The sequence below is a fragment of the Aquarana catesbeiana genome, linkage group LG06, assembly GCF_042186555.1.
Source record: "Aquarana catesbeiana isolate 2022-GZ linkage group LG06, ASM4218655v1, whole genome shotgun sequence".
NCBI classification, from domain to species: domain Eukaryota; kingdom Metazoa; phylum Chordata; class Amphibia; order Anura; family Ranidae; genus Aquarana; species Aquarana catesbeiana.
Genome location: NC_133329.1, coordinates 66,849,687 through 66,862,538, shown reverse-complemented (window position 1 = coordinate 66,862,538; position 12,852 = coordinate 66,849,687). Strand labels below are relative to the sequence as shown.

General features: G+C 48.2%; 1 protein-coding gene across 1 annotated transcript in view; it reads right to left on the bottom strand.

The window, feature by feature from the left end:
* The window catches only part of LOC141148577 (uncharacterized), a 129,530-nt gene that overhangs the window by 56,140 nt on the left and 60,538 nt on the right, over positions 1-12,852 (bottom strand). Inside the window, exons 5-6 of the mRNA XM_073636139.1 lie at positions 12,229-12,576; positions 10,560-10,871 (exon numbers count right to left, since the gene is read on the bottom strand). Of these exons, the coding sequence (XP_073492240.1) occupies positions 10,560-10,871; positions 12,229-12,576 (660 nt within the window). The remainder of the gene's footprint in view (positions 1-10,559; positions 10,872-12,228; positions 12,577-12,852) is intronic.

Sequence of the window (12,852 nt, the reverse complement as noted above, 5' to 3'; positions counted from 1 at the left end):
GTGGGATTACTACGTGAGTTACCCGCGGAAGTACTTTTGGGGAACGATTTGGGGCATTTGACTTCCTCATATGCCCCAGAGGCCGCCATGGCCGTGACCACCCGACGTCAGAGCCAACTTCAAGGCAACTCCACTCCTATGGGGACCCAGGTAAGACCAAATCCTCCTACATTACCCCAACTTGACAACCCTGTGTCCTGGGATTCTCCCTCCGATATTAGGCAAGAGACTCAGAATGACCCAACATTAGCTGGTTTATCGGGACAGGGCAGGCAAGGATCCAGGGGGGTTGGGGGAAGACAGAATAGAGTGGGAGGGGGGTTTCTTTATCGTTACACCGAGGGAATGGGTACCGGTAAGGGACAGGGTCCCCACAAACAGCTAGTTGTACCCCAGAAATACAGACGGGAGCTATTGCGGCTGGCTCATGACATCCCCTTGGCCAGACATTTAGGGATAGCTAAGACCCGGAGTCGGTTGTCTCATGCGTTCTTCTGGCCCAGGTTACATGCTGAGGTGCGAGAACACTGCTGGACCTGTGAGACTTGTCAGAAAGTAGGGAAGACAGGGAATCACCCAAAAGCCTCGCTGCAATCCCTGCCGATCATTAGAGAACCCTTTAGCCGTATAGCGGTTGATATTATAGGCCCACTGGCCCGCCCCAGTGCCACCGGGAAGAAGTATATTCTTACGGTGGTGCATTACGCCACCCGCTACCCGGAGGCCATTCCCTTATCCAATATCCAGGCTGATACAGTAGCAGATGCCTTACTGCGGGTATTCACTAGGGTAGGGTTTCCCCAGGAGATATTGTCCGATCAGGGTACCCAGTTCACAGCCGAGCTGACGCAGCAGCTCTGGCGTCTCTGTGGGATTAAACCCCTCCAGAGCGCCCCCTACCACCCTCAGACTAATGGGCTGTGTGAGAGATTTAATGGGACCCTGAAGCAGCTGCTTCTGGCCTTCGTGGAGAGTAGGAAGGATTGGGAGAAATATCTTCCCCATCTACTGTTCGCCTATAGAGAGGTACCCCAAGAGTCCACAGGGTTTTCCCCATTTGAGCTGTTGTATGGGCGAAGGGTTAGGGGGCCCTTAGACTTAGTGAGGGCCCAGTGGGAGGGGGTAGAGGATCCAGAAGGTCTCCCCATCCTTAGTTATGTCTTGGAACTCAGGGAGCGCCTGCGTGAACTTACCGATCTAGTCCATGAGAATATGCAATCGGCCCAGAGTCAGCAGAAGGTTTGGTATGATAGGTCTGCGCGGAATCGCACCTTTTATATCGGACAGAAAGTCCTGGTACTAAAACCCCTGAAGCAAAATAAATGACAGGCCTCCTGGCAGGGCCCCTATCAGGTGGTAAAACAGCTGTGCGATACCACCTACGTGGTTGCCAGCTGTGCAGACACAAACATTAAGAGGACGTTCCACATTAATATGATGAAGGCCTATCATGAGAGGACTGAGGCCGTAGCCGCCATATGCGCTCCTGCCACTGGGGACTCTGAATATCTACCGATGCTGGAGCTTCCTGAAATCAGTAACTGTTCCAGGGGTGTGGAAGATATACGGCTAGGAGATAGATTAGGATCCCAAGAACGAGAACAGGCCAGAGAATTACTCCAGGACTGGCAGGAGATGTTCTCGACACTCCCTGGGTACACTCACAAAGCTGTGCACAAGGTAGAGACCCCCGGGCAGAAGCCCCTAAGACAACCAGCCTATAGGATTCCCGGAGCAGTGCAAGAAGGGATGAGAGCAGAGATTAGGGAGATGCTTGAGTTAGGCATGATCGAACCATCGGCAAGCCCCTGGGCTTCCCCTGTAGTATTAGTCCCAAAACGGGATGGCACGACACAATTTTGTGTGGACTATAGGCGACTGAATGACTGTACTGTGACAGATGCCTACCCTATGCCCCGAGTGGACGAATTGCTGGACAAAATAGCTCAGGGACATTATCTGACGACTATTGACTTATGTAAGGGCTACTGGCAGATTCCCTTGGAAGCGGAAGCAATTCCAAAGTTGGCCTTCATCGCCCAGTTCGGCCTTTACCAGTTTGCAGTGCAAGAAGGGATGAGAGCGGAGATTAGGGAGATGCTCGAGTTAGGGGTGATCGAACCATCGGCAAGCCCCTGGGCTTCCCCTGTAGTATTAGTCCCAAAACAGGATGGCACAACCCGAATTTGTGTGGACTATAGGCGACTGAATGACTGTACTGTGACAGATGCCTACCCTATGCCCAGAGTGGACGAATTGCTGGAAAAAAATAGCTCAGGGACATTATCTGATGACTATTGACTTATGTAAGGGCTACTGGCAGATTCCCTTGGAAGCGGAAGCAATTCCAAAGTCGGCCTTCATCACCCCGTTCGGCCTTTACCAGTTTCGGGTAATGCCATTCGGGATGAGAACGGCCGATTACTAAGGTGGAGCCTGGCTTTGCAACCGTACAATTTCACCATACAAAATCGGCCAGGGCCTCAAAACAGGAATGCGGATGGGTTATCTGGAACCTGGAACCTTAAGACTACTTTTCCAACATCCTCGAGTTGACCCGTTCCGGGTCCCACTGTGGCTGTTGGACTGTTTCCCAGGGGGGAGTATTGTCATGAAGCTTGGAATAGTGGCTGATTCATAATGCTGGGACAAATACTGTTAGGAGACGCTGATGTCAATTCCAGCCACCTGTCTATTGCCTGCTAGAATATGTATTGTAAATAAGTCTACTATGGGATCTAAGAGTCATTAGATCCCCATTGTTGTTTGTGTTAATTAACTAACTGCTATTGTGTGAAGAAGAGTCTATGTTGATTGTGTTTTCTTAGCTACCAGGCGGCCAGTCTGGCCTAAAGGTCATGTCTGAGTCATCTAGGCTGCCTAAAGGGATTAGTTAATTAGCCCATGTTAATTAGGTTTCTGGTCACAGGTGTATGTTCAGAGTAATATGAGTCGGAGGTATGCACCTCCACTTTTAGCGTATAAAAGAGCCTGTATTTTGCAATAAAGGAGATTCCTGGTTGAACTTACATACAGCCTGCCTGGTGTTTGTTCTGAGCTATCACAACTGGGTTAGAACGGCACATAGCTGTAGTTCTAATCCCGGAGCATTGGATGACCAAGCAATCAGATGTTGCAATCATCTGCAATTTGATTCTATAGCAGCAGAGGAGTGTCGGGAGAGTGGAACCGAGCGAGCAAGAGGCTCGTTACACTCTCAATTGCTCTCAAATCAATCGCTCTCAATCCATTACTCTCAATCAATCACTCTCTCAATCAATCCCTCTCAATCAATATCTCTCAATCAATCTCAATCAATTGCTCTCTCAATCAATCTCTCTGAATCAATCTATCTCTATCAATCAATCTCTTTCTCCTAAAAAAAATTATGTTGCGAGAATCTTGAGAGAATTGTGATCTTTTTATACTAAGTAAAAAAATTCGTGCAGCTCTAGTGCCCATAGACATTAAAGCGGAGCGCCGCCGAAAAATTTTTTTTTAAAAGTCAGCAGCTACAAATACTGCAGCTGCTGACTTTTAAAACATGGACACTTACCTGTCCAGGGCGCCCGCGATGTCGGCACCCGAGGCCGAAACGTCTCTCTGTCCTCGGGTGCTGCCGCCTCCATCTTCGGTAAGGGAATCAGGAAGTGAAGCCGTGCGGCTTCACTTCCCGGTTCCCTACTGCGCATGCGCGAGTCTCGCAGCGCAATACGGATGGTCCCTGCTGCCTCTGGGACCCGTGTGTTTCCCAGCAGGCAGCGGGGAGGGAGCAGGAAGTGGCGTAAATACCCGCAGATTCTGCGGCTATCTATGCCGGAAGTGGGTACAGATACCTGTAATATACAGGTATCTGTACCCCCCTCCCCCCTGAAAGGTGCCAACTGTGTCACCGGAGGGGGGGTAGGAATCTGATGGGTGGAAGTTCCACTTTTGGGTGGAACTCCACTTTAAAGAGAGATGAGGGAGAAGATCTTGGACATTTTGGACCCCCCTCTGTCTGATCACCTTTATTCCTCCCAAAAACTATACTGGAGGGGCCAGCAGCATGTCATCCCACATCCCTACCTTTCCATAGCCTCAAGATGATGGCTGCACAACACAAGTCTAGATTATAGTCTTGTCAGCTTGACTACATTGATTAGATAACCAAAGCGCCAAAGGAAACTAAATAATACTAAATATAAATGTAGTGATACCAGATCAAATAATTAGCAGCTGCAGTGAAAAAATGCTGCGTTTCAGCCTATCAAATAGGCCGTCATCAGGTAGTTGTGATGACTTCCTGATGACGGTCTATTTGATAGGCTGAATCGCGTTGAGGTTGATTCGCGTCATCTCGACATACTTCCGCCCCAACACCCGTTTCCGGAAATCGAACACTAACCGCAGCAGTGGTCTACCATTGCCTATGGGCAGATTTCCTGGATAAGATTTCCTGGATAACTCTGGGTAACTTCCTGGATAACTTACCTGCTATTCACACCAGGTGCCAGGCTTTAGGCACCCTTACATGTGAGTTGACTACTATGTTGTTATATTTGGAATACATTTTTAAACGTTATTGCGCAATGAGGTTTCTTTGTCACATCTATCCACATGAGGAACATTTATCCCAGGCAACACCAGTCTAAAGAAGATCTACAGGGGTTGCCCCACACGTGCGTTTGACCATACTAGAGATAGTTGGTCCACTCTAAGGGGTGCGTTTACATCTATGTGGGGGCACCTTGTCTGAGCACTTATCAAGTACGGAATCCCGCATCTATCTTTGAGCACGAGCACTCAATTTGGGACTTGGAATTTTTATTGTTTAGGCCATTTGAGTTTGAGCACGAGCATTTTTTTGGGACGTTTTTAGCGACCCTACCTTTAGGTCACCCTAACACAATGCAGTCTATGTATTTTAAATACCTTTAGCACAGAGCGCGGTCTTTGTATTTTATCATTTGAGCTTGACTACATGCATACTAGTGACCGTGTTATTCCTGCACATCCAGAATTGTCTGTATAGGCCTATATTCTTTTTTGCTACTTCCACCACAGAAGATGCTACTATTTGTATCATATATGTAGCACACAGCTACGTCAGGATGGTAAAAAAACACATAGGATTATTGTATGCTGCTCAGTGCCAGCATCCCTTATGTACTTGTAGGGCCCTGGGGTTTAGTCAGGGAGCTCCTCACCAAATCCCTTGTCAGGACCAGCTAATGTAGATAGTTGTTAGAGATCCATTGAATTCTTCCTAAGTTTTGCCTTGTTGAACTTTTATCTTCTGCCACTAGGTGGCCAGGCACTTGGTGACATTAGATGTGAGAAGGACATTTCAAGTTAGGGGTATATGGGATATCTCAGCCAATGGGCAGGGGTTTTCTTGAATCCATTAGCCTGCTGGGAGAACCTATATATTCGGGTGGAGTCAGGGGATCGGTAATCTGTGCCACCCGGACTGCCGTCTGGGTGGATGTGTGTTGTCTGCCCTGGGCTGCTAGGCCTGAGATTGGGCCTATCCCGGGGCAACTGGCTGCCAGGCTGTGTGAGGGCCTATCCAGAAGTAAGAGGGCAGCGCAGGGTTGGGATTGCGGCTTTCAGTCCAATCAAAAGTGACGGTTCTGCTGGCTGTAGAACCTGTCGTGGTCGGAGATAGAAGGGAAGCTGTCGCCACTAAGGGACCAACCACCTTATTACCAGGGACCACAGTGAGTAACTGAAGCAAGTACCGGAGCAGTATTCTCACCGAACGGGCACGGTGGAGAATCGGGAAACTTCAGGCGGTGATCAAGTCAGGGACCTAACCAGCAGAGGTGACGCTTGCAGAGCAGCCTTGTGTGTCAAGCCAGGGATCGAGCCGGTCAGCAGGGGTGAAGCTTGAAAGGTATCTGGTGTGCCAAGCTAGGGACCCAGCAGAGAAGCGTAGGTGGCGCTTGAGGGAGATACCATGGCAAAAGCCTTGAGGTGCTTACGGGATTCAGAGTCAGTGAATCAGAGAGTCCAGTGAGAGACTAGGAGCTCAAGGGGCTGAAGAGCTGAAGAGTGGACATTGTAGTGAAGCTGAGAGAACTGTTGAACTTTGTGTTAGGAACTGTATGATAATGTTGCCATAGGAGACAGCAAACCTGCACGTACAGAAGTGGCACCTTGCTGGGGCCCTTTCCTGTACGGCTGTCCTCCTATTGAATTCTCAGAGTCTGCCAATTGAAATTGTAACTACTTAAGGGTGTCCTGACCCTAACCCTCTTTTCCTTGCAAAATATAAAAAGCACTGTTAAAAGAAATAAAACCTCTTTTGCATCCAAGAAGTGTCTGGCGCCCAGTGACTTTCACCATCTTTGCACCCACTATGCCTCACAACCCACTACATATTGAAAGATGTCAGCTGTCTTTGGCCTTGAAGGTTCTCATCAGACTGGAAAAGGTTAGAAATTCTGCTACATACTGTATGGAAAGTTCCAAAAGATAAGTGTGATTATGACTTTCAAGGCACATAGAGAGCACATATTAACACACATCAAAATGATATCGCCAAATTAGAGGTGTGTCTAAAAAGTTTGGTGAATGGTCCGATATCTCAACAGAAGCATGGGCCAGAGGCACGCGCATGCACATGGCTATTCAGAGACACGTTGAGAAGTGCTACCCAGTGTGGAGTACACGTGACCATCAGGGTAAACCTGCTGCGGGCAGTAGACCGGCGATGAGACCCGTAAAATGTTGGTGCAAGTGTACAGGACGGAAGCTGTGAGCAGAAAATATGTTTATGGCTGGTTGAAACGCTTTTGCGATGGGAAGGAAATGACTGAGGATGAGCCATGTTTGAGTCAAGATGGTTGACTGCCTCTATGATTGATGGCGGAGGAATTGGGCATTAGCAAGGATACGGTGTGCACCATCGTCCGCAAAGATTTGGGTAAGTGGAAGATCTGTTCCCGGTATGTGCCGCACAAGATGACTGACAAACAGAAAGCAAAACGGATGGAAACCTCTGCAGATTTCATTACCATGTGTGACCAGGATCCATTCTTTCTGTGAACCATCATCACACTGGGTGAAGCCTGGTGCTACCAGTTTGATTTGGAATCCAAGCAGAAATCAATGGTATGGTGTTCACTGTCTTCCCCACGACTCAAAAAGAGTTGTTTGCAAATATCCAAGGTCAAGACAATATTGATCGCCTTCTTCAACAACTATGTCATCATCAAGAAGAGAAGAAAAGAATGATCGCACACTTGAATCCAAAAGATGCTGTAGAAATTTCTTTATTGTCATGAGCCAGACAAAATTGCAATGATGATCAGTTGATGCCTTTCACACGAAAGGAACCGTGCTTGTTCACAACTATGTCATCATCCATAAGGAATTCTTTCCTGCGGTTCTGTGATAGATTCCTAAAGAGGCCTTTTCTGACAGGTTCCAGAAGCTTTATGAACATTGCCAAAAGTGTGTGGTGAAGGATGGTGATTATTTTGAAGGCCAATAAAGGTAATTTGTTTGTATCTTCTGTTTTGTTTGTTTTCTGATACGATTCACCAAACTTTTTAGGTACACCTCGTATAAAACTCATACGTTTATCACAAAATCTATAAAAAAAGGTTTTGTGCAGATAAAAAATACATGGCTGACACAACAGATATATTATCACCCTCATCTAGACAAAATTCCACTCAACTACTCCCAGTCCCACATGGTAAAATAATCATATATTTCTTGTTGTAGCAGTTGAATAGATCCATGTGAGATCAGAGGCGGATCCAGGAGGGGGGCAACGGGTCAATTGCCCCCCCTCCCCCCCAAGAAAATAGTGAGCAGGCTGTGCTGATGCCGACCCCCCATCAGACGTTGCTGACGCAGGACACAGGGCAGCGGTGCCAAAACTGACAGGCTCTGTGAAGGGAGTGGCACAGGCAGAGTCGCAGCTGCGGGGGATTTCCATCCCTCCTTCTCCTCCTTGAGCTGAGCATTCACCTGGCAATGCCCGCTCCTATTAGCTACATTCAGGGCCAATGGCTGGGAAACTAACAACTTGAGGATTATTGGACATGTAGTCCCGGATACCAGCAGGCCCAGGACGATTCCCTGAGAGTGTACTGCAGCCCCCAACATGCTGAGAGGGAGTGGGAAGAGGAGGAGGAGGGGAGAGAGGACCGTGAGAGGAGAAGAGGAACCACAAGGCTGCCAGGTCGAGGGAGCCAGAGAGAAAGTGCCAGTCATTCTTTTATATATCCCCCAAGGTAAGAACAAGTCAAGGTGGGGGGGTGGGGGGGCGGGATGCAGGCTTCCATAGAGGTACCTTATCACTGGCTGCTCCCACCCTATCCTCCCCTCCACCTGGCTGCATCCACCCTTTCCTCCCCTCCACCTGGCTGCATCTACCCTTTCTTCCCCTCCACCTGGCTGCTCCCACCCTTTCCTCCCCTCCACCTGGCTGCATCCACCCTGTCCTCCCCTCCACCTGGCTGCTCTCACCCTGTCCTCCCCTCCATCTGGCTGCATCCACCCTGTCCTCCCCTCCACCTGGCTGTATCCACCCAGTTCTCCCCTCCACCTGGCTGCATCCACCCTGTCCTCCCCTCCACCTGGCTGCTCCCACCCTTTCCTCCCCTTCACCTGGCTGCATCCACCCTTTCCTCCCCTCCACCTGGCTTCTCCCACCCTATTCTCCCCTCCACCTGGCTGCATCCACCCTTTCCTCCCCTCCACCTGGCTGCTCCCACCCTGTCCTCCCTTCCACCTGGCTGCATCCACCCTGTCCTCCCCTCCACCTGGCTGCTCCCACCCTGTCCTATCCTCCACCTGGCTGCATCTATTCTGTCCTACCCTCCACCTGGCTGCATCCACCCTTTCCTCCCTTCCACCTGGCTGCATCCACCCTGTCCTCCCCTCCACCTGGCTGCAACCACCCTGTCCTCCCCTCCACCTGGCTGCATCCACCCTGTCCTCCTCTCCACCTGGCTGCATTCACACTATCCCCCTCCACCTGGCTGCATCCACCCTTTCCTCCCTCCCACCTGGCTGCTCCCACCCTGTCCTCCCCTCCACCTGGCTGCATCCACCCTGTCCTCCTCTCCACCTGGCTGCATCCACCCTGTCCTCCTCTCCACCTGGCTGCATCCACCCTGTCCTCCCCTCCACCTGGCTGCTCCCACCCTTTCCTCCCCTCCACCTGGCTGCTCCCACCCTGTCCTACCTTTCACCTGGCTGCAACCACCCTGTCCTCCCCTCCACCTGGCTGCAACCACCCTGTCCTCCTCTCCACCTGGCTGCATCCACCCTATCCCCCCCCCCACCTGGCTGCATCCACCCTTTCCTCCCTCCCACCTGGCTTCTCCCACCCTGTCCTCCTCTCCACCTGGCTGCATCCACCCTGTCCTCCCCTCCACCTGGCTGCTCCCACCCTTTCCTCCCCTCCACCTGGCTGCATCCACCCTTTCCTCCCCTCCACCTGGCTGAATCCACCCTGTCCTCCCCTCCACCTGGCTGCATCCACCCTATCCTCCCCTCTACCTGGCTGCTCTCATCCTGTCCTTCCCTCCACCTGGCTGCATCCACCCTATCCTCACCTCTATCTGACTGCATCCACCCTGTACTCCCCTCCTCCTGGCTGCAGCCACCCTGTCTTCCCCTCCACCTGGCTGCATCCACCCTTTCCTCCCCTGCACCTGGCTGCATCCATCCTATCCTCTCCTCCACCTGGCTGCATCCACCCTGTCCTCCCCTCCACCTGGCTGCATCCACCCTGTCCTCCCCTCCACCTGGCTGCTCCCACCCTGTCCACCCCTCCACCTGACTGCATCCACTGTCCTCCCCTCCACCTGGCTGCATTTTATAGTTGGCCCCCCTACTTTTGTCCCTGTCCCCCCATGTGCCCCCCCTAAATTTGAAAGCTGGAGACGCCACTGTCTCTCATGGCTACCATTACTGTGCAGGCCTCACTCTGGAACAACAGGGACACTCTGCATCTGGTGGCAATTGACACACTCTGGGCTCCCACAGATTCTGCATTATGGTGAGTTGAACTATTTCATTTCATATTACAATGTAATAATAGAAATAATGCGCTTCAATCATACTGACACCATATTAACCATAGTGCCATGATGATTGAAGCGCCAACACCAGCCATTGCCCCAACAAATTGCCTGCAAAAATGTTGGAAGTGCCCCTCCTGAGATTAGACTCTGGATCCGCCCCTGTGTGAGATGACCTAATAATGTCTAGATAAGGGTGATGATATATCTGTTGTGTCAACCATGTATTTTTTATCTGCACAAAACTTTTTTTTTTTTAGAAATTTTGTAATAAATGTTTGAGTTTTATATAAATTGGTGATATCATTTTGATGTGCAGTTCTATGTGCCTTGATATCCCAATCACACTTATCTTTTGGATCTTTCTATGTGAGGATGGCTCAGATTTGATCTGAATAGATTGTTTACTGATCAATATTACTGTCTATTGTCTATACAGAAAGGCCCTTATTTTGCACCACCTGTGTTTTTTTTTATAGATTCTAGCTGACAGATCTATATATTTGTTGGTAACAACCTCATGTAGATCACCTGAGTCTCTGATAGACAGATCCTTATGTCCCGGGGTGTCCAGAGATTCATGTTCCCAGGTCACTCGCAGTCTGAATTCTGGATCCTTCAGGAGCTCTTCGGGAATTGTGACCTCACTGTACACATTAGATGTCCCATCAGGAATATCTGTGATTGTCTCTGTGGATGATAAGGCTTCTTGAGGCTCCCCTATTCCCCGTGTCCATCTGATTGTGATATCTCTGGGGTAAAAATTCTCCAGAGTGACCAAAAATTTCAGCACTCCTGAAACAATTAAACTTCTTGATATCGGCTGTACAAGCTGAGGCTTAGCTGAAATGATACGACAAACATGATGAGTAAAATATTTTTCACATGAAGAATGTAAGTATCTATACCTTTATAGTCTGCTATAAGACTAAATCACATAAAGGTCTATTTACAAAAAAAAATACTTGAGACATTCATAATTACTGTATGAATGTCTCAACCATTTGCACAGTGATGGTGAATAATCATTGTAATTTGCCTTATAGTTTTTTTTCCCCATATAATTGGCATCTCCATCTAGAGGCCATAATGTAGTATTTTTTTTAAATACCTTAGTAAAGGAAAATACTGTATTTTGACCACTAGATGGAGCTTACGATCATAAGAAATTAACCTATTAGTCAAATCACAATGATTATTTGTGGCAGCTGTGGGCATTCTATTTTTTACACATAGACCCCATGGTAAAGGGTAGTTTCACTCGAATTTGTAAGATATAGTCTGGTGTAAAGCAGTCTTAATGTCCTCCATTGCCTATGGAAAATCACTCTATATGTACGGTATATGAGAAAATTCTGTGGAATTCCTGGCCAACTTACCGACCCAATTCTTTAGCAGGAATGGGAAAGCTATTGACTGGGTGGGATTCTTTGATGATAAACTATTGTTAGATGATGACTTGAACTCAAGGAATAGTTCCATGGCTGGAAACTGCAGGTAACAGCTCAACTAATGGGACAGCAAAGACTTCTCTACAGTGTTTCCAGCAAAGAACACAAGGGTGGCAGTGTGACACGTATTCCCCTGGGTTCAGACTGATGCGAACACAGACATCACTTGTGATTCGCACCTGCACATGTGATGTCTGTGCAATGCGAGTTCAGCCATACAGTTGTATACAGTTGTAAGGCTGAACTCGCATTGGATTCACACAGAAAATGTGCAGGGACTTTTTTTTCCCAGCATTGGAATCGGATCACGTGGGTGTTGTCACCCATACGATCCGATTCCTGTCCGAATCCACAGTTCACACTGCGATTTGTGAACCGATCTGGGGGTGTCATTACCTTGTATTGTGGTTTGCAGAAGGCAGTGTGAACTGCCTGAAGAAGAGATGCAATGGGAGAACCGGCGCTGGAATCGCGCTGGTTCCCGCATCTCTACAGTGTGAACATAAATCTGTTCATGGAAACTTTTTCTGGATTTCCATTTTAAAGAAAGAAAGTCAGATAAAAAAAATTCCATATAAAAATACCATGTTAAGTTATTTTGTTTTGCGTCACATGACCCTAATAAAAACAACAGGGTATGATCTGTGAATATTGGTGATTGGATTGTATTAGTCCAGTTTTACCATGATTGCACCATTAGTACACAACAGGTAACAATATCCATCTATGTAATAATAGACACTCCTCACCATAAATAGCTCTGCAGGGAAATGTTTTCTCTTTCTTCTCTTCCCCACAGCTATATCTACAGATGAAGGTCACATCTTTGTGATTGGTCACACTGGGTCTGAACTTCAGTGAAGATGTGAAGTTTGGTCCCTCTCTGCATGATATGACCCCATACTGTGTGTCCATCAGTCTCTCCTCTTCCTCCTTATCTCCTCCATGGGACTCTGGGATCTCATAGACTTGTCCTCCTCTCTTCTCCAGCCAAGTCACACTCGTGTTCTCTGGGCAATTGGTGGCTTTACAGTATAGAGATGTTTCTTCTCCAGCAATCAGCTTAGTAGGACCTTCAATGTCCATTACTGTGACTCCTATATGAGCAAATTCATTGATAAAGAATGCACTCAGTTATTTGTTCCTTTTACATGAAAATTCCAGCTCTTATGTTTTCAAACTATACAAAGTTCCCAAATTTACACATTATAACTTAAATATTGATAACTAAGCAAGCCTGCAAGGACACCAAGATGACTTAAAGTGGTTATAAAAACTCACATATACCTAGTGAAGTGACTGGCCTTAGGTGATATACAGAGAAGAAACAAATCCTCCTACATAAGTTTTACCCGTTTATCTACAGCCGTCTT